The 27,101-nt window shown below is 54.0% G+C and overlaps 1 protein-coding gene across 5 annotated transcripts; it reads right to left on the bottom strand.

Annotated features, from left to right (window-relative positions):
* Positions 1–29: 29 nt before the first annotated feature.
* On the bottom strand, positions 30–26,844 carry EWSR1 (EWS RNA binding protein 1). Of its 5 annotated transcripts, none has more exons than XM_048323094.1 (18): positions 26,783–26,844; positions 23,800–23,836; positions 23,530–23,581; positions 22,993–23,046; positions 21,627–21,750; positions 11,402–11,588; positions 8,520–8,687; positions 7,649–7,863; positions 6,832–7,012; positions 4,062–4,099; positions 3,385–3,417; positions 2,639–2,757; positions 2,188–2,317; positions 1,965–2,087; positions 1,712–1,889; positions 1,309–1,406; positions 661–934; positions 30–397 (listed from the first exon to the last, which is right to left on the bottom strand). In XM_048323094.1, the coding sequence occupies exons 1-18, from the start codon at positions 26,793–26,795 to the stop codon at positions 358–360; spliced, it is 2,064 nt and encodes a 687-aa protein (XP_048179051.1). In that variant the 5' UTR covers positions 26,796–26,844; the 3' UTR covers positions 30–357. The 5 variants fall into 5 exon arrangements, with proteins under 5 accessions (XP_048179051.1, XP_048179052.1, XP_048179053.1 ...); XM_048323095.1 differs by having other exon boundaries at positions 4,062–4,096; XM_048323096.1 differs by lacking the exon at positions 22,993–23,046.
* Positions 26,845–27,101: the final 257 nt, after the last annotated feature.

Genomic DNA, 27,101 nt, shown 5'->3' with positions numbered 1-27,101 from the left:
GGGATGTTCTCAAGAAAGGCCAGCAATGGTGCGGTTACAAACAGCGGGAATTTTATTTAAAAAAACAACCGTCACAACCGTTCACAGCGTTACAGGCGGGGTGGGGGGCGGGGGCGCGTTAAACAACCGGTTTTATTTTGGGGGACGGGGGGGAAGGGGAAGAAAGAATTCATCACGCTACCGTTGAACTTGGTTTTAATGTTTCTCCACAAACAGTGAAAAATACTAAAGTACAGACAAGGAGGACTCATAATGTTGTGGCCAACATTATAAATATGGAATTATAAATTTAAAACATTTTTTTTTTCTGGTTTAAAAAATAAATCTGGTAGTAAATGCGGCTCTGGGGGGGCGGCGTTAGTAGGGCCGGTCTCGGCGATCCTGGCGGTGTTCACCCCTGTGGGCCGAGGGTGGGGAACAAGGCTCAGCTGTGGGGTCCAGGAACCGTCCCCGGGCCGGGGAGGTTCCTTAACCCCCCCTCCCACTCCCCCTGACACCCATTTACCCACCCCCTCCACTTATCCCGCCCCCCCACCCATTCACCCCCTTGCCCCTCCACCCACCTGTCCCACCCCACTCACCCTCTCCCCATCAGTGTCTCCCCTCCCCAGTGTCCCCTTATCCCCTCCCATCACTCCCTGCCCCGCCCTCCATCCATACTTGTCCATCTTTCCCGGCCCTCCGCGCCGTCCTCTGCCTCCTCCTCCCATCTGCTCCATGAGGGGTCCCGGGGGTCCCCCGGGTCCTCCTCCTCCTCCTCCTCTCCGGCCGCCTCCTCCGTAGCCGCCTCGGTCCATGCCTCGGCCACCTCGGAATCCCCCTCGGTCTCCGCCGCGGCCGCCTCGGAACATGCCGCCGGGCCCCCCTCGGTCCATGAGGCCCCCGCCGCGCCCGCCCCGCATCCCCCCGGGGCCGCCTCGGCCGCGGTCACCGCCTGCGGGAGGAGCAGAGACCCTCAGAGTGACCCCCAGGGAGCCCACCCCGCTCCGGTGATCCCTGCCCCACGATCCCAGCACATCCGGCTCTGGCAGCAGCAGCGGGAGAAGGGCTGGGAGCTGCTGGGTACCCCGAGGGGATTCGGGGTTCGTTCAGGTTGGAGCAGGGCCCTGGGGAGTCGGGGTGCTGCTGCCAGCCCCCCACATCCAGGAAGTACAGGAGAAATGGTGCTCCCAGCCTCCATGTCCTGGCTCACGGAGGGATGAAGGCCTGGCAGCTCCTGGAGCTGGCCCAGCCAGTCCCCAAGGAGCCCGAGGCTGGGCCTGGGGTGTCCCGTTGGGAAGTGGGGCTGTGAGCCCCCCACAAACGTACCTGGAGGAGGGAAGGGGGGTGGGAGGAACCCCTCCGGTTTGGGTGCCTTGCACTGGTTGCACTCCGTTCTCCAGGCAAAGTTCTGGTTTCCACAGCCCCTGGGGACAAATTCCAGTCAGCCCAGCGTGGGACAGCATTCCAGCTGGGGTGACATTGGGAAGCACGAGCAGGAGAGCACGTGGAGAGGGGAGGGCCTGGGGCACAGCTCCCGCACTGGGGTGGGGGGCCGGCTGCCCCTTCCCCCACAGCCCCCAGGAGTGACCCCATCCCTCCCTGTGTGCCAGGTGCAAGGCGCTTCCTGAGAAGGCCCAGCAAGCCATTTTGGGAAAGGCCTCCTTGCCCTGGCCAGCTCCTGGGATGACGGGCCCTTGGCACAGGGCGGTGGGCAGCGGGGGGTACTCACGGGTTGGGGCACTGCCAGTCCCCAGCGCGGTGCTGGACGCTCCCTCCGGACGGGTTTCCCCGGGATCCCCGCGGTCCCCTCGAGGAGAAGCCACCCCTGTCTCCGCCTCTTCCCCCCATCCGGCCCATGGGGCCGCTGGGCCCGCTGGGGCCCCCCGGGCCACCGGGTCCCCCTGGACCTGTGGGAAGGAGCCCTGTCAGTGCTGGGAGCCACGGGAAGGATGGGAAGGAGCTCTGGGGGGGCTGCACGGTACCTCCACGGAGAGGGGGGGGCATTCCCCGCTGCTCCCGCGGGGGCATCCCACCCCTCAGGCTGTTCATCGGGCCCTTCTTCCGTGCCAGGGTCACCTTCAGCTTGCTGCCCTGGAAATCCTTCCCTGGGAGGGACACAATGGCAGCAGCATCAGTGAATCACAGCCCTGCTTCCCACACCTGCAATTTTTGGAATTCCATCCCCAAACGTCCCCCAGCACTCACCATCAAACCATTCCACGGCTGTTTTGGCAGTGGACGGGTCATCGTAGGACACGGTGGCATCGCCCTTGGGCTTGCCCGTTTCCTTGTCGATGTAGAGGTTTATCATGGGCTGCCCCGTCCTCTTGTTCATCTAAGGGACAGTGGAACGTCACCAGGGCCCTGTGTCCCCACAGCCCAGCGGGGATTTACTGCTCTGCCATCCAGCAGAGGCTCATTCCAGAGACCCCAGGACAGAAGAAAGGGGCCCCAGGCCTACCACAGGTAACAGCAACTGCCCAGACACCCCAAAAATGAAGGGACAGGCCCAAAACAGCCCTGCCAGGCCTCTCCTGGAGCCTGGACATGATGGGCCTGAAGGATGTGAGCAATGGGCAGGGAGCAGGAGGAGGAAGAGGAGGAGGTGGGTGACCCTTTTCCCCCTGTCAGCTGGGGGTCACTGGTGTCTCCTCACCTTGACAACACCACACTGTTTGAAGAAATCTGCCAGATCCTCCAGGGTCACATTGTCATTGAGTCCCTGCACATAGACTGCAGTGCTGTCCGAGTCCTCCTCCGGGTCCATGGGGGGGCCTAGGAGACAATTCCCAGGGTCAGTGCAGGCAGAGGAAGGGCAGGGATACCCCAGGGCCGAGTTCTTTCCATCCCGTCACGGCCTCCACGGCCGCAGCTTCGCTCTCTGGCAGTGACAGGAAACCCCAGGCCCAAGGGAGGTGACTGTGCCCCCCTCATCTCCTGAGGGCCACGGCCAGACGCACCCCACACCCACCCACGTGGGAAGGACCCCCAGGTTCTGTCAGGACACATCCCAGAGGAGAGATGAGGAAGACCTTCGTGCCCCCTGGGCTCCCACACAAGGACATCCTCCCCCCTTTTCCGACGCTGGAAGGCTGACGCAGAACTTCCAGACACGCCTGCGTGACAGGAAGGGACAAGCCATGGATGAGGCTCTGGGGGTGCTGCAGACTCCCTGGATAAGCTCCAGAGAAGCCCCTAAACCCCCTAATTCCTGCAGAGAAGGGTGGCTTTCCCAACCACGTGTGGTTTTCCACAGCCCAGCTGTTTGGGAACAAAGAAATGAAGGGAACAGCCAGAAAGCCTGGAAGCGGCAGTGAGGTGACGCTGCGGCGGCCGCAGCCCTCGGAACGAGGACGTGAGCGTCCATCTCACAACCTCGGGAGGGAGTTTGGTGGCAATTACCTAAATCCAGGTCGGGTCCTTCCTCCATGTGTCCTGCCAGGCGGGAGAGAAGCATAGGGAAGGGTGTTAGTGGGGGCCCTGCGGGCTGGAGAACCGACACACACAACACTAGCTATGACCTGCGCCGCACAAGCAGCAGCACTGCACCTTACTGGGCCATCAGGTGGCTCTTTTAGCACTTCTTCCAACCAAAAACCACTATTACACTGGTTTTAAGCATTTTTTTTCCAACCAATAACCACTAATACACTGATTGTTTAGCAGCTTTCAAACCGTTAACCACTATCACACTGATTTTTTTTTTTTTAGCAGGTTTCAAACCGTTAATCACTAACGCTGATTTTTTAAAAGGTTTTACCAAGCCAATCATTTTTTAACTTCATTAATAAAAGTTACTTTATATATATATATATATTAAAAAAAAAAGAAAAAAAAGATTTATTACATCCAAACCATTTCTTTTCCCCAAAATTACAGGAGTGGTTGCTCAACTCTTCCACTGTGTCCGCATACCCCTGGGCATCGCCGGCAGTACCCATTACAGTCTGGTTGCATATTGTCATTTTTAAAACCACTTTAAACGAATAAAAAATTACACTTTGTGCTAAAAAAACTTGACTGCACATTTTTTGTTTTTTTTTTTTAAACACTATCCATTGTAATGCTCAAAAACTTACCACCAGGCTTATTGAAGCCACCTCGCTCTCCAGCGCTGCTGGGGGGATAAACGAAGAAATGAAGGCCTTTCCCTTTACAAAGCCAGCACCGCTCTGAGCCTCTGCGGCTCACAGGGGAGAAGGGCACTGGCTAAACATCTCCAAACATCTCTCTGTCTCTCTCTCATCTCGGCACTAGGCCTTTCTTCAGGGCAGCTCGCTCAAATTTTCTTTACATATAAAGCAACCTTGGTGTGGTTTGAGGCACCGCTTTGCTGTCGGTGCCCTGGCGTTACTCGGGTATCATCAGTGCAATACTTGGCCGAGAAATGGGGGTTGTGTTTTGTAAATCAAAGTGGGCTTGGTTTGGGTTTTTTTTTTTGGTTTTTTTTTTTTTTTTTCGTGTTCAAGAGTAATTTGGGGGTGTTTGAGTGGTCAACTCCCTCCCCTCGGTGTGTCCACCAAGGCGCACCCTCAGCCTGTGGCAGCGCCGGGCCCGCGGGTCCCTGACATTTAACAGTGTAAAAGGAGACAAACCACACGCGAGACCTACAACACAGTTCAGCTGACATCGCCCCTAAAACCCTCGAAATAAAGCCATACATTCAGGTCACTACTGAATTTAACAACTCTCTGGAGGGAGAACTTACAGAGTACGGCGGGGGCTCCAAGGCCTGGGGTGCAGCTTTGTGGACACACTCACTTTTGGGCAGGTGCCAATGCAAACAGGGCCGCAGCTTTCACCAAAAGCTTTGGCTGAAGCATTCACAGCTAAAACTGCTTTGGAGCGTGGTGGTTAAGTAGGAAAATGCCACCTTGAGAAAGGATTTGGGCTGTTTCTTGCTCTTTTTTTGGGTGAGCCAGCAAGCTGTTTGGAAGGAGCCGAGCGGAGGAGGGAGAGCACCGTGAATTTTTTCTAGCAAGTATTGCACCTCTAATACTGGGAAAAAAAAAAGTCAATACAGAATTTTGAGCTGTTGCATGCAGCTTTGCCTCCTCTCGTTAAAAGTACACACCATTTACGTAATGTCTCTCTTTTTAAACAGAAGATTTTTACACTTTTTTTTTTTTCTTTTTTTTTTCTTTAACGTTACACAATTCTAAAGTAGTAGTATACCCTCCTCTGGTTTTATTACCAAACAACAAGTATGCAAGTTACCAAAGTTACAGAAGGATTCCGTTTATACAATCAATACATTGGGTTAAAAATATTCTATGTATATTTTTCCTCTCCATATGGACACCGTGTCTAGTCCCACTTTTCATTATGCTGCCGGCTGAGTACTGAGTACGGGTACTTTTTAAGTATTGAGGTGTTTACAAGGCTCTCACTTTGTAACCTGTAGCATATAAATGCGACAAAGCATGTTAAAAAGTTTTCCATTTTCATAAAAATATCAAATCATCGAGGCAATGAAAAAGGGCACGTTAATAACATCGAGCTCCTTACCTGCTGGAGACACTGAAATCCATCACCACAGCATGCTAAGGTGGGCCGAGTTCCCCTACCTGCCCTGGGTGTCCCCTGAAGCCACCTGTTCTATGGACAGCACAAACTCTACGTCCATAAGGCGGGGGGAGGACCCTTTGTAAGGGTCTGGCCAGGTGGGAAATCGCTCGGGAGGCAAATTTGAGCTGGGATTAAGGTGTGAGATCAGAGACAGGTGACAAACCTTTGGCAATGAGAAGCTCGGAAGGGGCTAGAAATTTGAAGATGTGATGATAGACATTTCAGGTGTCTACATCTACTTTAATCGTTAAGAGATCAATGCAGCACGGCTGAAATCTTTATGCAGATCCCTGGAACTCCGTTCCACCCGAGCCAATTGCAAGCTGGATGCATTCCCACACAAACCAGCCTTTTCCATGTCTTTCCTGGATTTCTCTGATAAAGATTTCATGCCACGTCAACGGGCTGCGACAGAGCTATGCAGAATGGGGCCACCCACTGCCAAACTGGGGTTGCCACCGGGCTGTGCCACGCGGGAAGAAGTGGCCTCTGGAGGGCAGCTGCCGTCACAGCCACCCTGCCAGCACCGGGGCGGGCACGGCGTGTCCCAGTGCCACACCTGGGGACACTCTGCATAGCTCTGAGCAACGGGGTGAGGGGATGGAACACACACAAAGCTGTCAATTCCCTCTCGGAGGAGCCTTTGGGATTAGTTCTCCTCCCTCGTCTCTATCAGAATGACCTCCACACACGGGGAGGTGTGGAGGCACAGGTGGCACCAAACCAGCTTGCGCCATCAGGTGAAATGGCCAAACTGATTCGGAGCACCTGAATGCTCCGAGGGGGAGCAGGCCTGGGAGCCAAAGCACTTCCTTCTCTCTGTTCTCAGGGTCCTTCTCCACGTGCTCCAAGCATTCCAGGCTTTCCGAGCTCGCAGGCTCCGTGGGAGGAGGCTGACACAAGACTCCTGCCCTGCCAGAATCCCCGCTCCTGAGGCCCAGGGAGCACCCCCTGGAGCTGGTGGGAGGTTTGTGTGTGTTCCACCCAGAGTTACTGTTAAACCCCACAGAGGATTCCACCTCTGGGCGACCACGAAGGGAGCTGAAAGTGCCAGGGCCAGCATTACCCCCAGTTTCCCCCTCCCCGGGGGCCCAACCAGCTGCAGGACAAACCAACCATCCTGCTCCTATTTCCCTTAGGATAATGTTTCCATGGATGACAAGCAGAGATGTCCTCCATGGAAACACAGCTGGGAACGTCAACCTTTCAGTCCCTTCTTTAGCGTTTCAAATCCTATGGGTAAACCAGAATTAGAGAAAAGGAGAAAAGCTTTGCTCTTACCCCATTCCACCGCGTCCTCCTCCCCGCCCACCTCTGCTCATGCCTCCACGCTCATATCCCCCTCGTCCCCTGCCCCGGCTATCGGGGCCGCTCAGATTCCGGCTCTCTCCCGGGCCGGAGAAGCCTCCGGATTCCTGCCCGTACATGTTCATGCTGCTGGGATGGTCCTGGCGGAACGAGCCTGGGGAAGGGTGGCAACAGGTTAGGGAGAGGCAGCCCCTTCACCTGCCCTCAGCTGCAGCCACAACAGCAGCATCGGGGTTATTCAGTTTGGGGAAATCCCTCTGAGAGCAGCAATTCCAGCCGTGCCCCCAGCCAAGGCCACTGCTGACCCCTGTCCCCAAGTGCCACATCCACGGGGCTGTTAAATCCCTGCAGGGAAGGGGACTCCAGCACTGCCCTGGGCAGCTGTGCCACCCTGACCACCCTTTCCAGGAGGAATTTTCCCAATATCCACCCTGAGCCTCTCCTGGCCCAGCCTGAGGCCGTTCCCTCTCCTCCTGTCCCTGTTCCCTGCGAGCAGAGCCCGACCCCCCCGGCTGCCCCCTCCTGTCAGGGACTTGTGCAGAGCCACAAGGTCCCCCCTGAGCCTCCTTTGCTCCAGCCTGAGCCCCCTCAACTCCTCCCCACAAACATTTTGTGCCTCTGTGTTCCCACCCTCCCCTGAGGGGATCATCCCAACCTACCACGGCCTCCAGAGATGCCATTTCTCAGCAGGAAAGGCCAAACCCCAGCTCCAACCCTCCCTCCCTTCACCACAGCTCCGAGTTTTAGATCCAAACTAAGGCCAGGGCTCCTTCCCAGGGATCCCACTCACTCTGCTGGCCGTAGCTGCTGCTCTGCTGGCTGTACTGGCTGGGGGCCTGGCTGTAGGATCCGGTGGGAGGTGGGTAACTGGTGGGAGGTGGCTGCTGCCCGTAGCTGCTCTGCTGGCCATAACTGGTCTGTTGGCCATAGGAGCTCTGCTGCCCGTAGCTGCTCTGCTGGGAGTAAGTGCTCTGATCGTAACTGCTTGGCTGTGTAGAGGAATAGCTGGAAGAGAAAAGCGTTGGGAAAGGTGGGATGATGAGGCAATTCCCTGGCAGCGTGGAGTGGCTCATGCTGGAAGGCAATGCAATTAGAGGCTGTATTTAGTGCTGTAAATCACTTTAAAAGCTGAAGTCATCCCATGGAGGCCAGTCTGGAGGGCTGGGAAAGCAAAAACCACGTGGCCAACCCCAGTTTATTCACAGCTCTAGGAAAGGGCACCAGCGCCAGGGCAAAACTCAGTGGTAACGGAGGTAACAGGGCCTGGATAAAAGAAGTTCCCCTCATGCAGCTGAGGCTTTGAGAATTTCAAAGTGTACGTTTTAGAAGCCACATTAAAGATACCTGAGGGAAGGAGGGAGCTCCTGGCCAGCTGTATGTGAGAAGAGGCAGCAAAAGGTCCCTCTAGGAAAATTCTTAAAATTCTCAAGTCTCAAAATAAAATTAAAAAAAAAAAAAAATCTAGAAAATGTCTTAAACCTGTTTGTCACGATTTTCCTTCTCAGGTGTGCATGCAGAGCCACTGCTACACTCAGCCACAGCCTCCCAAACCCCACCACCACAACTGCAAGGAGCACAGCTCCTCCTCCCAGGACGCCAAAGCTCCCTCTCCATAAAATCCCTCAGGAAAAGGCCCTAAGCTGAGCACTGCCAAGCCTTACCTGGTCGGAGGGTAGGAGGGAGGAGCGGTGACGGGCTGCATGGGGTAGCTGGCAGGCACCTGGGGGTAGCTGTAGTTGCTCTGCCCGTAGCCCAGGCTGGGCTGGCTGTAGCCTGTCGTGCTGGACTGGGGCTGGCTGGTCTCTGCTGGTTTGCTGCCATCCTGGGGTCTGGGCAGAAATATGGAACAACGTTGGTGCCCAGCCCCACACCTGGCAGCAGCGAAGGGCTCAGATCCCCCCAGGACTGAGGGTTGTGAGCTCTTTTTTGGGGTAGCATTAAAGCTGGCTTTGACTGGTGACAGCCACTGTGGCAGCAGCCAATAAATATGTCATAAACACAGTTTTAGCCCTCCCTGCCTGGGTGTTTGCACACTCCAGGGGAGGCCCAGGCAGCGCCCTGAACAGGGAGCACGGAACACCACAGCTTCTGTTCACCCCAAAGCCATGGCGTTCAGACTCTGGCTGCGGGGCTGAGTGGAGGATGTGGAATGCCAGCAAGGCTGCTCCTGCAGAGCCCTGGGAAAGCAGGAGCTGAATCAGCCAGCAAGGCAGGCACTGAAATGGCCCATTGTTTGCTTCAGAATCCAGCTCACGCAGATATTGCCTCATATACGTTATCCCAATTATCCCACGGAAGAGAAAGGATGCTGAGCTTGGACTGCGTGACCTTTAAAGGTCCCCTCCAACCCAAACCACCCAATTGTGTATTTAGAATTAACTCTCAAGGCCTGAAAATTGAGAACCCTTTGCATGTGGTTCACACGTCCCCTTCTGTTTGTCCCAAAGTTTAAAGGCTGTGTGGATACAGCACTTGGGGACAGGGTTAGTGGTGGCCTCAATGATCTCAGAGGGCTTTTCCAACTCAGAGGATTCTTTGAGCCTTTACTTTCTAAGCGTTTCTCAGAGTGGAGCTAAAAGAGTGAAGCTGTTTTTGCTGTAGAAGCTGGGAAAAATTGTTCACAATGTCAGGATTCATCCTGCAAATTTACATCCCTTTAAAGTGTAACCTGTCAGAGCTGTGCCAGGCTCTGCCTTTCCTTCCCACAGTGCTTGCTACACACACCAGGTAAACGAATAAATCAGCTTTTACTCGCTTCTAAGCAAGTTTCCATTATGTATTCTAAATTTTTCATATCCTCTGAGCAAACAATTCAACTCCACAGATGACAGGCAGTGCCCAGAGGGGTGAGATTTAAAGAGGAAATGTTTTGCAGCCTGTGCATCCACCCCAGCATCCTGCCTGACCCCGTGACTCGGCAGCAGACAGGACTCGGTTCTCTGCTGTACCCTGAGAGGCTGATTTGGCTGCGTGGTCGCTCCCTCGGCCACAGGAACAGCGCTGACTCACCGGGCTGGAGCACAGCACAGCCCTCCCACGCTGCCCCCCCACGCTGCTCCCCCGGCCCTGCAACGCCGCGGCAACAGGCAGGGAGGAGCTGCTGCCAGAGCCCAGGGAGCTGGGGGGAAGAGGAGGAGGAGAAAGAGGAGGAGAAGGAGCAGGAGGAAGAAGAGGAGGAGGAGGAGAAGGAAGAGAAAGGGAATGAGGAAGAGGAGGATGAGGAAGAAGAGGAGGAGCAAGAGGAAGAAGAGAAGGAGGAGAAGGGGAATGAGGAGGAGGAGGACAATGAGGAGGAGGAGGAGGAGGAAGAAGAGAAGGAAGAGAAGTATGAGGAGGAGGATGAGGAGGGGGTGGAGGAGAAGGATGAGGAGAAGGAGAAAGAAGAAGAAAAGAAGGAAAAGGAGAAGGAGGAAGAGACAGGAGAAGAAGGATGAAGAAGAGCAGGAGGAGAAGGAAAAGGAAAAGGGGGAAGAAAAGGAGGAGAAGGATTGGGGGGAGGAGGAAGAACAGAAGGAGAAGGAAAAGGAGGAGGAGGAGGAAGAAAAGGAGAAGGAGAAGGATGAGATGGAGGAGGCGGAGAAGGATGAGGACGGGGGAAGGAGGAAGAGAAGGAGAAGGAAGAAGAGAAGGAGAAGGAAAAGGAGGAGGAGGAAGAACAAGAGGAGGAGGAGGCGAAGGAAAAGGAAGAGCAGGAGAAGGAGGAAAAGGAGAGGGAGGAGAATGATGAGGATGAGGATGATGAGGAGGAGGAGGAGGAGGAGGAAGAGAAGGGGAAGGAAGAGAAGTATGAGGAGGAGGATGAGGAGCGGGTGGAGGAGAAGGATGAGGAGGAGGAGAAAGAAGAAGAAGAGAAGGAAAAGAAGAAGAGAATGAAAAGGAGAAGGAAGAAGAGACAGAGGAGGAGAAGGACGAAGAAGAGCAGGAGGAGAAGGAGGAAGAAAAGGAGGACAAGAAGGATGAGATGGAGGAGGAAGAGAAGGATGGTGGGGAGGAGGAAGAACAGAAGGAGAAGGAAGAAGAGAAGGAGAAGGAAAAGGAGGAAGAACAAGAGAAGGTGGAGGAGATGGAAAAGGAAGAGCAGAAGGAGGAAAAAGAGAGGGAGGAGAATGATGAGGATGAGGATGATGAGGAGGAGGAGGAGGGGGTGGAGGAGAAGGATGAGAAGGAGAAAGAAGAAGAGAAGGAAAAGAAGAAGAAAATGAAAAGGAGAAGGAAGAAGAGACAGAGGAGGAGAAGGATGAAGAAGAGCAGGAGGAGAAGGAGAAGGAGGAAGAAAAGGAGAAGGAAGAAGAGAAGGAGAAGGAAGAAGAGAAGGAGAAGGAAGAAGAGAAGGAGAAGGAAGAAGAGAAGGAGAAGGAAGAAGAGAAGGAGAAGGAAGAAGAGAAGGAGGAGGAAAAGGAGGAGGAGAAGGAAGAACAAGAGGAGGAGAAGGACAAGGAGGAAGAAAAGGAGGACGAGGAAGAACAAGAGAAGGAGGAGGAGAAGGAAGAGCAGGAGAAGGAGGAAAAGGAGGAGGATGACGAGGATGATGAGGAGGCAGTACCTGGCGGGAGCGGACGGGGCCGGCTGCTGCCCGTAGGCCGGGTATGCGGGCTGGGTGCCGTATGCGGACGGGGCGGCGTACGAGGCCTGGCTGCTGGTGACCGTGGCCGTGTTGGTGTCGTAGGCGGCGGTGCCGTAGCCCTGCACGGGCTGGCTGTAGGCGGGGGGGGCAGTCGGGGCGCTGTAACCTGCAACAACCACAGCTCACACAGCTCAGCTCACACAGCTCACACAGCTCAGCTCAGCTCACACAGCTCACACAGCACAGCTCACACAGCTCAGCTCACACAGCTCAGCTCACACAGCTCACACAGCTCAGCTCACACAGCTCACACAGCTCAGCTCAGCTCACACAGCTCACACAGCACAGCTCACACAGCTCAGCTCACACAGCTCAGCTCACACAGCTCACACAGCTCAGCTCACACAGCTCACACAGCTCAGCTCAGCTCACACAGCTCACACAGCACAGCTCAGCTCACACAGCTCACACAGCACAGCTCACACAGCATAGCTCACACAGCTCACACAGCACAGCTCACACAGCTCACACAGCTCAGCTCACACAGCTCACACAGCTCAGCTCACACAGCTCAGCTCACACAGCTCAGCTCACACAGCTCACACAGCACAGCTCACACAGCTCAGCTCACACAGCTCAGCTCACACAGCTCACACAGCTCAGCTCACACAGCTCACACAGCTCAGCTCACACAGCACAGCTCACACAGCACAGCTCACACAGCTCAGCTCACACAGCTCACACAGCTCACACAGCTCAGCTCACACAGCTCACACAGCACAGCTCACACAGCTCAGCTCACACAGCTCACACAGCTCAGCTCACACAGCTCACACAGCTCAGCTCAGCTCACACAGCTCACACAGCTCAGCTCACACAGCTCAGCTCACACAGCTCACACAGCTCAGCTCACACAGCTCACACAGCTCAGCTCACACAGCACAGCTCACACAGCTCAGCTCACACAGCTCAGCTCACACAGCTCACACACACAGCACAGCTCAGCTCACACAGCTCACACAGCACAGCTCACACAGCATAGCTCACAGAGCTCACACAGCACAGCTCACACAGCTCACACAGCTCAGCTCACACAGCACAGCTCACACAGCTCAGCTCACACAGCTCAGCTCACACAGCTCACACAGCTCAGCTCAGCTCACACAGCTCACACAGCTCAGCTCACACAGCTCAGCTCACACAGCTCACACAGCACAGCTCACACAGCTCACACAGCTCAGCTCACACAGCTCAGCTCACACAGCACAGCTCACACAGCACAGCTCACACAGCTCACACAGCTCAGCTCACACAGCTCAGCTCACACAGCTCAGCTCACACAGCACAGCTCACACAGCTCAGCTCACACAGCTCACACAGCACAGCTCACACAGCTCAGCTCACACAGCTCACACAGCTCAGCTCACACAGCTCACACAGCTCAGCTCACACAGCTCACACAGCTCAGCTCACACAGCTCAGCTCACACAGCTCAGCTCACACAGCTCAGCTCACACAGCACAGCTCAGCTCACACAGCTCACACAGCACAGCTCACACAGCACAGCTCACACAGCTCACACAGCTCAGCTCACACAGCACAGCTCACACAGCACAGCTCACACAGCTCAGCTCACACAGCTCACACAGCACAGCTCACACAGCTCACACAGCTCACACACACAGCACAGCTCACACAGCTCAGCTCACACAGCTCAGCTCACACAGCTCACACAGCTCACACAGCTCAGCTCACACAGCTCAGCTCACACAGCTCACACAGCTCAGCTCACACAGCTCACACAGCTCAGCTCACACAGCACAGCTCACACAGCTCACACAGCTCACACAGCACAGCTCACACAGCTCACACAGCTCAGCTCACACAGCTCAGCTCACACAGCACAGCTCACACAGCACAGCTCACAGCTCACACAGCTCAGCTCACACAGCACAGCTCACACAGCTCAGCTCACATAGCTCACACAGCTCACACAGCTCAGCTCACACAGCTCAGCTCACACAGCTCAGCTCACACAGCTCAGCTCACACAGCTCACACACACAGCACAGCTCACACAGCTCAGCTCACACAGCTCACACAGCACAGCTCACACAGCACAGCTCACACAGCTCACACAGCTCACACAGCTCACACAGCACAGCTCACACAGCTCACACAGCACAGCTCACACAGCTCACACAGCTCAGCTCACACAGCTCAGCTCACACAGCACAGCTCACACAGCACAGCTCACACAGCTCAGCTCACACAGCTCACACAGCTCAGCTCACACAGCTCAGCTCACACAGCTCAGCTCACACAGCTCACACAGCACAGCTCACACAGCTCACACAGCTCAGCTCAGCTCACACAGCTCACACAGCTCAGCTCACACAGCTCAGCTCACACAGCTCACACAGCACAGCTCACACAGCTCACACAGCTCAGCTCACACAGCACAGCTCACACAGCACAGCTCACACAGCTCACACAGCTCAGCTCACACAGCTCAGCTCACACAGCACAGCTCACACAGCTCAGCTCACACAGCTCACACAGCACAGCTCACACAGCTCAGCTCACACAGCTCACACAGCTCAGCTCACACAGCTCACACAGCTCAGCTCACACAGCTCAGCTCACACAGCTCAGCTCACACAGCACAGCTCACACAGCACAGCTCAGCTCACACAGCTCACACAGCACAGCTCACACAGCACAGCTCACACAGCTCACACAGCTCAGCTCACACAGCACAGCTCACACAGCACAGCTCACACAGCTCAGCTCACACAGCTCACACAGCACAGCTCACACAGCTCACACAGCTCACACACACAGCACAGCTCACACAGCTCAGCTCACACAGCTCAGCTCACACAGCTCACACAGCTCACACAGCTCAGCTCACACAGCTCAGCTCACACAGCTCACACAGCTCAGCTCACACAGCTCACACAGCTCAGCTCACACAGCACAGCTCACACAGCTCACACAGCTCACACAGCACAGCTCACACAGCTCACACAGCTCAGCTCACACAGCTCAGCTCACACAGCACAGCTCACACAGCACAGCTCACAGCTCACACAGCTCAGCTCACACAGCACAGCTCACACAGCTCAGCTCACACAGCTCACACAGCTCACACAGCTCAGCTCACACAGCTCAGCTCACACAGCTCAGCTCACACAGCTCAGCTCACACAGCTCACACACACAGCACAGCTCACACAGCTCAGCTCACACAGCTCACACAGCACAGCTCACACAGCACAGCTCACACAGCTCACACAGCTCACACAGCTCACACAGCACAGCTCACACAGCTCACACAGCACAGCTCACACAGCTCACACAGCTCAGCTCACACAGCTCACACAGCACAGCTCACACAGCTCACACAGCTCAGCTCACACAGCTCACACAGCTCAGCTCACACAGCTCACACAGCTCAGCTCACACAGCTCACACACACAGCACAGCTCACACAGCACAGCTCAGCTCACACAGCACAGCTCACACAGCACAGCTCACACAGCTCAGCTCACACAGCTCACACAGCTCAGCTCACACAGCTCAGCTCACACAGCTCAGCTCACACAGCTCACACAGCTCAGCTCACACAGCTCAGCTCACACAGCTCAGCTCACACAGCTCACACAGCACAGCTCACACAGCTCAGCTCAGCTCACACAGCTCAGCTCACACAGCACAGCTCACACAGCTCAGCTCACACAGCTCAGCTCACACAGCTCAGCTCACACAGCTCAGCTCACACAGCTCAGCTCACACAGCTCACACAGCTCAGCTCACACAGCTCAGCTCACACAGCTCAGCTCACACAGCACAGCTCAGCTCAGCTCACACAGCTCACACAGCACAGCTCACACAGCTCAGCTCACACAGCTCAGCTCACACAGCACAGCTCACACAGCTCAGCTCACACAGCTCACACAGCTCACACAGCTCAGCTCACACAGCACAGCTCACACAGCTCAGCTCACACAGCACAGCTCACACAGCTCAGCTCACACAGCTCAGCTCACACAGCTCACACAGCTCACACAGCTCAGCTCACACAGCACAGCTCACACAGCTCACACAGCTCAGCTCACACAGCTCAGCTCACACAGCACAGCTCACACAGCTCAGCTCACACAGCTCAGCTCACACAGCTCACACAGCTCACACAGCTCAGCTCACACAGCTCAGCTCACACAGCTCACACAGCTCAGCTCACACAGCTCAGCTCACACAGCACAGCTCACACAGCTCAGCTCACACAGCACAGCTCACACAGCTCACACAGCTCACACAGCTCAGCTCACACAGCTCACACAGCTCAGCTCACACAGCTCACACAGCTCACACACACAGCTCAGCTCACACAGCTCACACAGCTCACACACACAGCACAGCTCACACAGCTCAGCTCACACAGCTCAGCTCACACAGCTCAGCTCACACAGCTCACACAGCTCAGCTCACACAGCTCACACACACAGCACAGCTCACACAGCATAGCTCACACAGCTCACACAGCTCAGCTCACACAGCTCAGCTCACACAGCTCAGCTCACACAGCTCACACACACAGCACAGCTCACACAGCTCAGCTCACACAGCTCACACAGCTCAGCTCACACAGCACAGCTCACACAGCATAGCTCACACAGCTCACACAGCTCAGCTCACACAGCTCAGCTCACACAGCTCAGCTCAGCTCACACAGCTCACACAGCATAGCTCACACAGCTCACACAGCTCACACACACAGCACAGCTCACACAGCTCAGCTCACACAGCTCACACAGCTCAGCTCACACAGCACAGCTCACACAGCTCAGCTCACACAGCTCAGCTCACACAGCTCTGCCGGGAACCACGGAATTCCCGCATGGGCTGGGCTGGGAGGGAGTTTGAGGCTCATCTCACTCCATCCCCCTGCCATGGGACACCTTCCACTTATTGCTGGGTGCTCCAAGCCCTGTCCAACCTGGCCTTGGATGCTTCCAGGGATGGGGCAGCCACAGCTTCTTTGTGTTACCTCCCTCACCTCAGCTTCCCAATATCCCATCCAACCCTGCTCTCTGTCCACATGAAGCCATTCCCCCTTATCCTGTCCCTCCAGTCCCAAGTCCCTCTCCAGCTTTCCCAAATACCTCAGACTCTGGCCCTTGTGCTGCAGGTCCCCCAGACCCAGGGCACAGACACAGGTTTACCACCTCAGACAACCCAAAAATCATCCATTACCCCACGCTGCCCCTTTGCCTTCCTCACAGAACCCCCCCACCTTGGGAAACCTCAGCCTCCAGCCCCTCAGCATCCCCAAATCCCACTCCCAGGAGCTTTCTGGAAGCCACCCCTGGAGCAGCACCCAGGATTGTTTACAGCAACCAGAGCTCAGGCAGGGTAAGCTGAGACATGGAGCATCTCCTCGACAAAGGCAGGGTAACAAACCCCCCCCCTTGAGCTCCAAAGTAAAAGAAATCCAACTGCTTTAGCAAGTACAGTCCCATCCTTTTAGCTTTTCTGAAAAATAAAGGCACAAAACCTGACCTGGGAAATCTTTCAGAGGCATTTCTGAAGGCTTATTTTAAATCAGTAAAGCTGGAAACAAAAGAAAAGCACTTTCCATTTGCTTTCACATGAGAAAAAGGTCAAGAGAGACACATCAGGCAGTTCCTGATGTCTTATGTACCTTCCCTTTTCTCAGAATTTCAGTTTGGTTTAGGGCAAAAGCCGAGAGCTCCCAGACTTCCTTTTGACCAGTTTTACAATATCCAACATCCCAAACCAGCTCCTGTATAATTCAGTGGCCACTTGCCTTGTCACAAAGGTGAGCTGGCATTAACACAGCGTGTTTTTGCTCCTAACAACCTTCCCAGCAAGCTTTCAAATTAAGAATATAAGACTTAAGATGGAAAACTAGCAATAAAAACGTTGTTAAATCTGACCCCAAAAAAATGAGCAAAAAGAGCCGCCAACGGGTCTCACGGCTGGGATCAGTGAGGGCAACAGCTTCTCCATCACTTCTGATTTTTAATAAACACGGGAGCCTTGTGACACACTTTTCCTTTAGGCAAACTGGGCTGCAGCATTTTATTCCAATTCCCTCATTTGCAAGGCAAACACCACTTGCAGCAGCAGAAGGCGGCGTGCCCTCATGGGGCACCGCGCCGCTGCCAGGAGGCACCTCCCGGTCCTGCCACCCTGCCAGGGCCCTTCCCAGCGGGCAGGAAGGAGCAACAGGACGAGGGGAGGAAGTTTGCACAGCAAATTAATTTAAAAAAACAAAAAAACCCCAACGCAAAGTTCAGCTTTTTGGTGAAAAAGGATCCTGATGAAGACACAAGGCCAGCCTGGATACTCTGCCCACTCCTGCCTCTTCCTACTCCTGGCACCCAACCCATCCCCATCCCAGGGCTGCCAACCTGGGAATGTAAACTGGACTCCCACTGGGGAATAACTTGTAGGAATCAGTAGAAAATCAGTTTTCATGGTCATTATTCCTGTTTGCTGCTCTCTGCTGCTGAGAAGGTGAAGGGGATCGTGCCCAACAGGAGGATTTCTAAAGCCTTGGGCAAATTTGAGCAGCCCAAACACTTCAATGTGAGGCAAGACAGCAATTCCACAGGGAGCACTGATCCCAGGAGTTAAATAAACCCTTATTTTAACTGGCCAGAGCCTGACCACACACTAAAACAGGCTAAGTACAGCCTGCAGCCCCTGTGCTGCAGCCACAGCCCGGCCCTGGGATGTTCCCGTTGGATTTGGAGCCCCAGGATGCTCCTCCCACAGCTGGGCCCCCTTTCCCAGTGCTGTCACTGGGAGCAAAAAGCTTTGCTAACACCTGGCTCTGCACAGGCAGCAGGATAAAAAGGGAGGAGGGGGAAAAAAAAAAGAGGTGGAATTTTAAAGCTTCAGCTCTAGATGGAGCATTTCACTCGTGGAAGAGTGTGCTCAGCAGGAGGGGTTTGTCCCAAAGGAAAGGCAGTGATTTACCACCCCACTGGTCTAAATTACAAATCAAGGCCAGTTTAGACACTCTGGGAACCCTCAAGGGCTGTGGTTTTGAGGGTGGCATTTCTATTTCATCACTGCTCTCTCATCCCCTCCCAGCTAGGAAGATAAAAGTCGACTCAGCAGAAGAGCTGCTGAAAGAAAAAAGTAACAGGAGAAATAATAACCTGCTTAAAGTGTCTAAATTCCCCTCAACGGACCCAAACCAACCCCTTACTGAAGTCTGGGGATTCTCCAGGTGGAAGGGAAGCATGTGGGATTTGATCCTCAGAGAATATCAACTGGAAAAGGTTGGATTCAGAGAGGTTTCTTCCTTCCAAAGAGATTTCTTCTGGAAGAGAGCTGACTCCTGCTTGGCTTGTGTATATCCCAGCAGTGAGGGGCTGGAGAAGGGATGCAGAGTTCACTCTCTTTCCAGCCTATTTTGGGATATTTGGGGGTCATTATGGCAGCTGTGAGCGTGTTCATTAATTCCAAATCCATTAGAAATGTCGATATTCATACCCCAAACTTCCCAGGCAAAGGGAAGCAGGGGCTGGCTGGCTTTGGAGAGCAATTCCCACTTCCAAGAGATCCACACCTGGCCACTGAAATGCTCTTTATTTACTCCTGTAATTCCTGCTAATACCCTGCAATGATTAACGAGCCACATGTCTGAGGGTGCCCAGTGATCCCTAACCTGAGGGAGCTGCTCCCAAACCCTTTTTTCTCTGGAACAAAGTTGACTGGGTGGCTCCAAGACACCTCTTCCTACAGCTCCAGGGAGGGAAGGAGGGTGGTAACTCCACCCTGGGGTGTCCAGGAGTCAGGCCAAGGTGGGATAAGAAGGGCTGGGAAGGACAGATCCATCCCTGCCATTCCCACCCATCCACACAGACCTCGGATTTCCTTGACCTCAACAACACCTCACCCAACCCCCAGGCTGTTCAGGCAAAAAAAAAAAAAAAAAAAAAAAAAGGCATTTTGCTTTAAGGAATTGCAGCACAAAAAGGTGATTCTTGGGAAAGCAGGATTGGGATTCAATTGTAAGAACCTCACGTCTCTCAGGGCATGACAATGTCTGGCCCTGGGGTTTATTGAGCGTGAAAGGCAGGGAGAGAGAGAGGGAGGGAGAGAGGGAGGGAGAGGCTGCAGTCTCCTTTCCACAGCTCTGGCTCCTCAAGGAGAGGCAGGTGGAGGAAGGATAAATCCAACCTGGCTCTGTGCCTGGAGCTGCCACAGCCCCGCTCCGTGCTCCAAGGGCTGACAGGATCTTTTGCTTGACCACTTCCTGAGTTGGTGGTTTTTTTATGGATGAAAAGAAAATGAAGCGCTTTTTTTGCCGACCAAAAAAAAAAAAAAAACCCAAACCAAAAAAAGCAGCTGTGCAGAAAAAATAATGCCTGATATTATTATTATTATTATTATTCTTCCAGCAAATCTCCTCTTAAGGGAGAAGGAAAAACATGAACAGAGCAGTTTCCTGTGATCCCTGCAGGACTGGAGTCCGCAGGGGTCACAGGGACATAAATATTTCTAAGAAAGGAATTTTGGAAGTTCACAAATCCTTTTTTGCTGCCAGCTTTTGTGTAGGTAGTTTTAAATGAAAGGAAAAAGCCCTGTAGATAACCCCCAGTGACACTGGCTAATGGAGATGGATCTCACATGCAGGAATTTTCCTGAGCCATGGAAAGATGGTAAATATTTTAATTTTGGTGAATATTTCCTCTCCAGCTCTTCCCTGTGAAGAATTCCTCAATGGCTTCTCTAGCCAGATATCCCACTGCCTGTCTGTCTGTCTGTCCTGGTATTCCCTTGCTTTGGGAAGTGTTTAATCCCATCTAGGAAATGTTTATAATGTGTCTCTTAGGAATGTGCAGGACACGGCACCCAAGGAATCACTGGGAGGAAAATCTGCTTTCAAAACCTCCTGAATATTCAACCCAAACATACATTAAATAAACATGAATATACATGAATTAAACATTGTCTCAATAGTTTCAAACATTAAGACACTTGTCTGGAGGAAATTCCAGCTCCAAGAACACGCTGGGAGAGTTTATAGAGCATTAATGAACAAGTATCTGCTCTGGAAATCCAAAGCCACCACGGGGCGTGCAAAGGTGGAGGGCAGGATGCTGTTTATCCTTTAGGAAATGGGGGGATAATGGGGTTGGAATCACTTAAAAGGTCTTGGAGGTCAGGATTTTACCCATGAAGATGGCAAAGAGCACTGCAGCCTTGCAAATCCCTGCTGTCACTGCCTGCGTGAGCTCTGACACTCGAGGGTTCTGCCACTAAAACCAAGTGACACCTCAAGGGTTCCCACCTAAGGGGACCTCAAGTTCTGACAGGATGAGATGGCATTTTCCATGCAAGAGTGAGCAGCATTGTCCAACCTGGACTGGTCCCTTCCACTGTGGGAAGCACAAGATGAGGAAGAGAAGGTGCAGGATCAGAACAGGCACATGTCACTGCCAGTGACAGGACTGTCAGGGAAGGGAAGGGCTGAGGAGCAGCCAGGGACTGTTGCCTTTGCTCTGAGCACAGCACATCCTGCTCGGTCCCACAGCACCCAAACCCTGCCCTGAAAATTCAGCAGTGCATTTATTCCTGCTTATACATGGCTGCCCAAGCCCTGGAAGTGTCCAAGGCCAGGTTGGACGGGGCTTGGAGCAGCCTGGGATAGTGGAAGGGGGGGAATGGGATGAGCTTTAAGGTGTCTCCTAGCCAAAACCATTCCATGAAGGACGTGGAGCTGCTGGAGTCAGTCCAGAGGAGGCCATGGAGGGCTGGAGCCCCTCTGCTCTGGAGCCAGGCTGGGAGAGCTGGGGCTGCTCACCTGGAGAGGAGAAGGCTCCAGGGAGAGCTCAGAGCCCCTTCCAGGGCCTAAAGGGGCTCCAGGAGAGCTGGAGAGGGACTGGGGACAAGGCATGGAGGGACAGGACCCAGGGAATGGCTTCCCAGTGCCAGAGGGCAGGGCTGGATGGGATCGTGGGAAGGAATCCTTCCCTATCACACAGGTTACCCAGAGCCGCAGCTGCCGCATCCCTGGAGGTGTCCGGGGCTGCCCAGCGTTTGGAGCAACCCGTGGAAGGTGCCCTGCCCATGGCAAGGATTGTCCTAGATGACAGAAAGGCCTTTTCCCAGCCCAAGGGGGGTCTCCAGGCTGAGCCCAGCCCAGCAGGCCCCTCTCACCTGTCGGGGGCTGCCCGTAGGACGTGGCGTAGGCCGTCTGCCCGTACGTCGCCGTGGTCTGGGGCTGTGTGTAGCTGACGTCGGTGGGCTGCCCGTAGGTCCCGTAGCTCTGCTGCCCGTAGGTCTGCTCCAAAAGGACACAGATTCAATCCATGAGCACAAGTGACCCTCAGGAATTGCAGTTGCTCAGCACTCTCAAAGCCAAGGCTGCTGTGAAAGTTTAGGTGCTGCGGGAAATTCCGGGTCAGCTCTGCAAGGAGGTTATGGAGTGGTTTTTCCCTGCCAAGACTGAAGAAACAGGCTCTTGACATTGTCACCACACACCTCTGCTCTGTGGAAAGCAAACAGGAAAGCTCCCAGCTCCTCACAATTACCACCAGCACTCACAGGCACCATCCCAGGGTTAACCTGAAATACGGGAATGGGAGCGCTCTGAGGGCGGAACTGCACGAAGCAAAAGTCACTTCAGTGTAAAACTGCTTTGGTGTTGGCTAAAAGAAACCTGCTGAAGGTTTCAATTAAATTATTTGGAGTATTTTTCATGCCCATCAGCCATTAATTTGAAAAATGGGAGTTGGTGTAGGCATGGAAGGATGGGATCCACAGGAACACCCGAAGTATCCCAGCGGTGCTACTCCCATCCCGGTGCCTGTGCATTGAGTCAGGGATCAGCTCTCACCTCACCCATTCCCTGATTTTGCTCTCAAATCCAGCTTGAAAATCACTGAGGAAAGGAGAGAAGCAGCTGTGCCCAGCAGTGTCACCAGCTGCCCAAGCCATGCCCTGCCAGCTCATGCTCCAGGCACCAGCAAGCTCCCAACAGCTCCTGGCTTAGGATAAAACTCTGGATGCAGCTCGAGGAGTGCCATGGAAACAGCCTTAATTTCCAGGGATTCAGACTTCTGGGGAACCTGGAGCTGAAATCTCTTGGGATATTCAGCCTTCCTGAACTCAGGGCACAGGTCTGAACCAGGAGCAGGAAAGCCTTGACCACGTGAACACATCCCTGTCCCTGGAATTTCCCTACACCAAGAGGCAGGGGATGCTGCAAACTCCCCATGGACACGTGCCTAGAGCTGAGTTTAGCTGGTTAGGGGTTTAATTAGCTGGTTAGGTGTTTAATTAGCTGGTTAGGTGTTTAATTAGCTGGTTTTAGTTGTTGAGGCCTCCTGTTCCTAGCCTTGCCATCCTGCTCCCACCTTCCACCTCACCTACAACTGGGAGCAGCTCTTCCAGTTGTTGTCTCCAAGAGCTTAATTTAAAATAAAAGTCACCATCACCTTCCTTTCAGCCCACACTGAGCCTGCCTTCCTCCTCTTGGGAAGGAAAATTAAGCCTACAGCACTTTTTGAGGACAGGAATTTACCTTTGGAAACATACTTGGAGTTTGCAGACAAATGTGGTTGTAGTAACTTGGATTCTAAAGGTTAAAAATAAGCATTAAGTTAATCTCTTAAAGATCATCATTATTTTGCAGTCCAGCCAACTGAGAGTATGAACAGTTATAGCAATCAAAACTCCAGGAAAAAGAAATGTATTCCCTCCTCCTCCTTTGTCCAATTCTGCCATCTCCCAAAAGGCAATTCCACCCTTTTTTCCCCAGTTTTTTTCTCTCCTACACCTCTGATTACAACACCCACCTACGTGGTGGTGTCAAACATACACCAAGAATTTGGCTTTTCTGGGATCAGCATTGAATAAATTAACCAAAAAAAAAATAAAAAGGGGGGGGATTGTTGAGGTTATTTCCACTTTTAAAAAAGCACTTTGGGCTGGGGGGAGAAACTCCAAGACAACTTTAAGCCACAGATTTCGACACTGCCGCTCGGAGTTTCTCACGGCTGCGTGTTTTCCTGGAAAACAGGTGATTGAGCAGGAATTCCACCCCTTTCCCGTGTTTTACCTGGGTGGTCTGTGCATATCCTTGGGCTGGCTGAGGTGCATAGGCGCTGTAGCTGTGGAATGAATGTGAAGACATTTATAATCTTGCCCCAAATCTGCATCACGAGACAAAATTTCCCCCGCAGCCCGACGGTTTCTGCTGAAGTTCTACGGGAATGCAAAGCTCCAGGAAAACCCTCAGGATTTCCAAGTGTACCTGAGTTAAGCCCAAACCACAATTATGATATCCTTTTATTACACCTTTTTAAAACAAGGAGGTTAAGCTACTTACCCCTGCTGAGCTGCAGCTTGGCTATAGGTACTGTAATCTAAAAGAAAAGGAGAAGAAAAGGAATAAAAACCTTGATAAAGGCTTAACAAAATGAAAAAAAAAAATACAAGAGCACAGCAGCTGGAATTTCCTCCTGCAGCTCGCTATAAACCACTGGAATTCCAGTTTCCCAAGGGTGGAAGGTAAATGCACATTTTCAGCCCCTTTTTTTTGAGGGGAACAAAACCTCTCTTCCCCTCATTGTTCCTGCCGCTTGCAGCAGCGACTTTGATCTCAAATGACCCCGCTTCAATTTAAGCGCCACCTTGGATGGATCCCAGGGGGCTGGCAGGGGGGGATTTGGGTTGGAACAAAGGAAAACCAGGGATTTGAGCCTTACAACCCCCCCCCTCACGCTGCTTTGAAAGGTTTCACCACCTTCACTCTTTCCCTTTCAAGGACACAAATCAATGGCTGGAAAGCCACTTGTCCCCTGGAAGGGTTGGAGCTGGGAAGCTGGGAGCGATTCCCTCCCCAAATCCTCAATCCATGTCAGCACACTGATTGGGAGGAGAACCAAAACCCTGAAAATCCAAGCAGCAAAGCCTGTGCTGAAGTGATTTGCTGGCGGGGATGGAAAATGAATCCACATGGCAATTAGGAGGCTGAATTTGAAACGACTGCAGCTCCCAGTTCCCTCAGAGGCACCAACAGCTCCAGCTCCCATCCCAGCGTCTGGATGAATTCATCATTCCCACCAGACGTGGCCAGAAATCTCCCAGGACCACAGAAGTCCTGAGATCAGGAATGAGCCCAGAACTTCCTGGTCGAGGCTCAGCACCTGAGCCGGAGGCAGGAGCTGGATCAGTGGAGCTGTTCCCAGACAGTGTGGGAAGTGGGAAGAGCTTCCAGTGCTCCCATCACCATCACACCTTGGTCAGAAATCCAAGTTTATCCCAGAATCATGGAATATCCTGAGATGGGAGAGGCCCACACGGATCAAGTTCAACTCCTGTGCTGGAGAATTTGAGGAAGCAACTAACCAGCTTTAATGCCATTATCCCACTATTCCCAAGGCGACGGAGCCCCAGGAATCACTTGGAAAACACAGCTTCCATCCACCACAACCCCCTGCTCCTCAGCCTGTGGATCCATCCTGACTAAACCCTTCCTCCCTGCCCTCCAGGTGTGCTCCCAGCTTTTCCTCCTGCTCCCTGTGCTGCTGCTGGAGCGGAGCCCCCGGATTCGCGATCCCAACAGCAATTCCTGGGAGTTCTCAACCCCTTTGACCTTGCCCAGAACACCTCACACAGAGAAAGAAGACACTTGGAGTTCTCCAAAGGCTTCCCTGCTGCTGGGACACAGGGCACAAGTTGTTAAAACTCCTCTGGCATCATTCCCACTTCCCTCACAGGTTGGCACGTGGAATATTGGAACATTTTCCTTGTTCAGTTCAGGGTTCTGGTTTTTTTTAATTCGCTTTACACGTGGTTCTGCTAAATCCTGAGTGTTAATTAATGTCCGTCCCCCCTCATCCTACTCCACTCGTTTCCCTGCTCTCCCTCCAGCCACCAAAACCTCATTTAATTCTCCATTTTCAGCCCCTTTTTGGCCTCGAGCTCCACACAGGGGCATCAATTAACCCCTCTCCTCACGGCCCTCCCCCAGTCCCACCTAAACCCAACATTTCCCCCTCTGTAGGATTTAATTCCAGGTGTGGAATTTGCCGTTTGCCTGTGGTGATGCCTCCCTTTTAATTTGCTCGGATTTAGACGAACGTAGAACATTAATAAAAAATAATATTATGGTTCATTTAGTTAAACCCATCTCCCGGCTTTTATTTCCAGGGGGAAATTAATCTTCATCCTTTTATTTCATGAGGCTCAGGAGCACACCACAGGCTGAAAATAGCACCTCCCAGGAGGAACAATTCCATGAATTAAGGGAAAACACAGCTGTGGTTTTAACCCCCATTTTGACAATTCCGTTGGCAGATGTTCCTTCACTGACTTTTCTTTTTCAAGCTCTCCAAGGTGCTACTGGTGATATTCCCTCACACTCCATGGCCTGGGACATTTTCCTTCCTGGAAAGAAGGAAAATCCCCCTTCTTTAAGGAAAATCAGATATTGGGCAGCTGGCCTTGAAAAGTGATGTTGCTACAGTTGCGGAGTCTCTGTTTCCAACTATTTGTATCCAGCTGGAGACCTCGTGGAAAAACATTTAATTCCAAGAAATTTGGAGCCACGGAGAGGATGGAACACCTTACTTCCCTGCGGGGAAAAGCTGGGAGAGAAGGATCCAAGACCTCAGAGCCCCTTCCAGTGCCTTAAAGGGGCTCCAGGAGAGCTGGAGAGGGACTTGGGACAAGGCATGGAGGGACAGGACACAGGGAATGGCTTCCCACTGCCAGAGGGCAGGGCTGGATGGGATATTGGGAAGGAATTCCTGGCCGTGAGGTGCTGGAATGAATCTCCCAGAGGATGCTCCATCCCTGGCAGTATCCAAGGCCAGGCTGGACGGGGCTTGGAGCAATCTGGGATACTGGAAGGTGTCCCTGCCTATAGGAAAAGCCTTAAGGTCCCCTTCCCCCCGAACATTCCATAATCCCATATTTGCACCAAAAGCCGCCCTGCGGAGCCCCGGCAGGCCCGAAGGCGCGGAGGAAGCCCTGGCTCGGTGCTTCGCTCCTGGGAGCGCGGAGCTCCGGGCATCCCGCGGGGCCGCAGCACCGAGGGGCCGCAACTGAACCAACAGACACTGAGAGGAAACACCCGCGGCCCCGGCGAGGCCCCGGCGAGGCCCCGGCGGGCGGCGCGGGGGGACACGGGCGGGACGGGCCCTGCACGGCCCGACCCCGGCGGCCCCCGGGCGCGGCGCCACGGGCCGGCGGCGCGGCCTCAGCGCCCCTCCGGCCACCCCGTGCCGGGGGCGGCGGCGCTGCCGGGGGGGTCCCGTCCCGTCTCGCCCCCCGCCCCGGGCCCGGCCCGCCCCGGCCCCGCTCACCCGTCGACGCCATTTTCTCGCCTTCCTCCTCCGCGCTGCCCGCCCGGCCCCGCCCCGCGCCGCGCATGCGCCGCCCGGCCCCGCCGCGCGGACCACCCTGCGGCCGGGGGGAGATCACCGGGAGAACGAGCCCCGGGGGCTCGGCCCGCCCCGCTCCGCCGCCCGCCCGCCGGTTTTACCGTCCGCGGAGAACCGGGACGGCCCCGCGGGCAGCGCCCGCCGCTCCGGAGCGCGGTTCTGCCGCCTCTCTGGGCGCTTCCCCCCCGCCGGGCGGTGGGATGGTACAGCCCGCGGCCGTTAGGGACCGTCGCGCAAGAGG

This window comes from Corvus hawaiiensis, chromosome 18, assembly GCF_020740725.1.
Source record: "Corvus hawaiiensis isolate bCorHaw1 chromosome 18, bCorHaw1.pri.cur, whole genome shotgun sequence".
NCBI lineage: Eukaryota > Metazoa > Chordata > Aves > Passeriformes > Corvidae > Corvus > Corvus hawaiiensis.
This window is presented reverse-complemented; position numbering and strand designations above follow the sequence as displayed.

Excerpts from the sequence above, each read along its gene's own strand:
- EWSR1 (XM_048323094.1), bottom strand. Across the intron at positions 4,100-6,831 it reads GGAGGACGCGGTGGAATGGG|CAGCGCTGGAGAGCGAGGTG; the intron begins GTAAGAGCAAAG and ends TTATCCCCCCAG. Across the intron at positions 2,758-3,384 it reads AGGACCCGACCTGGATTTAG|GCCCCCCCATGGACCCGGAG; the intron begins GTAATTGCCACC and ends ATTGTCTCCTAG.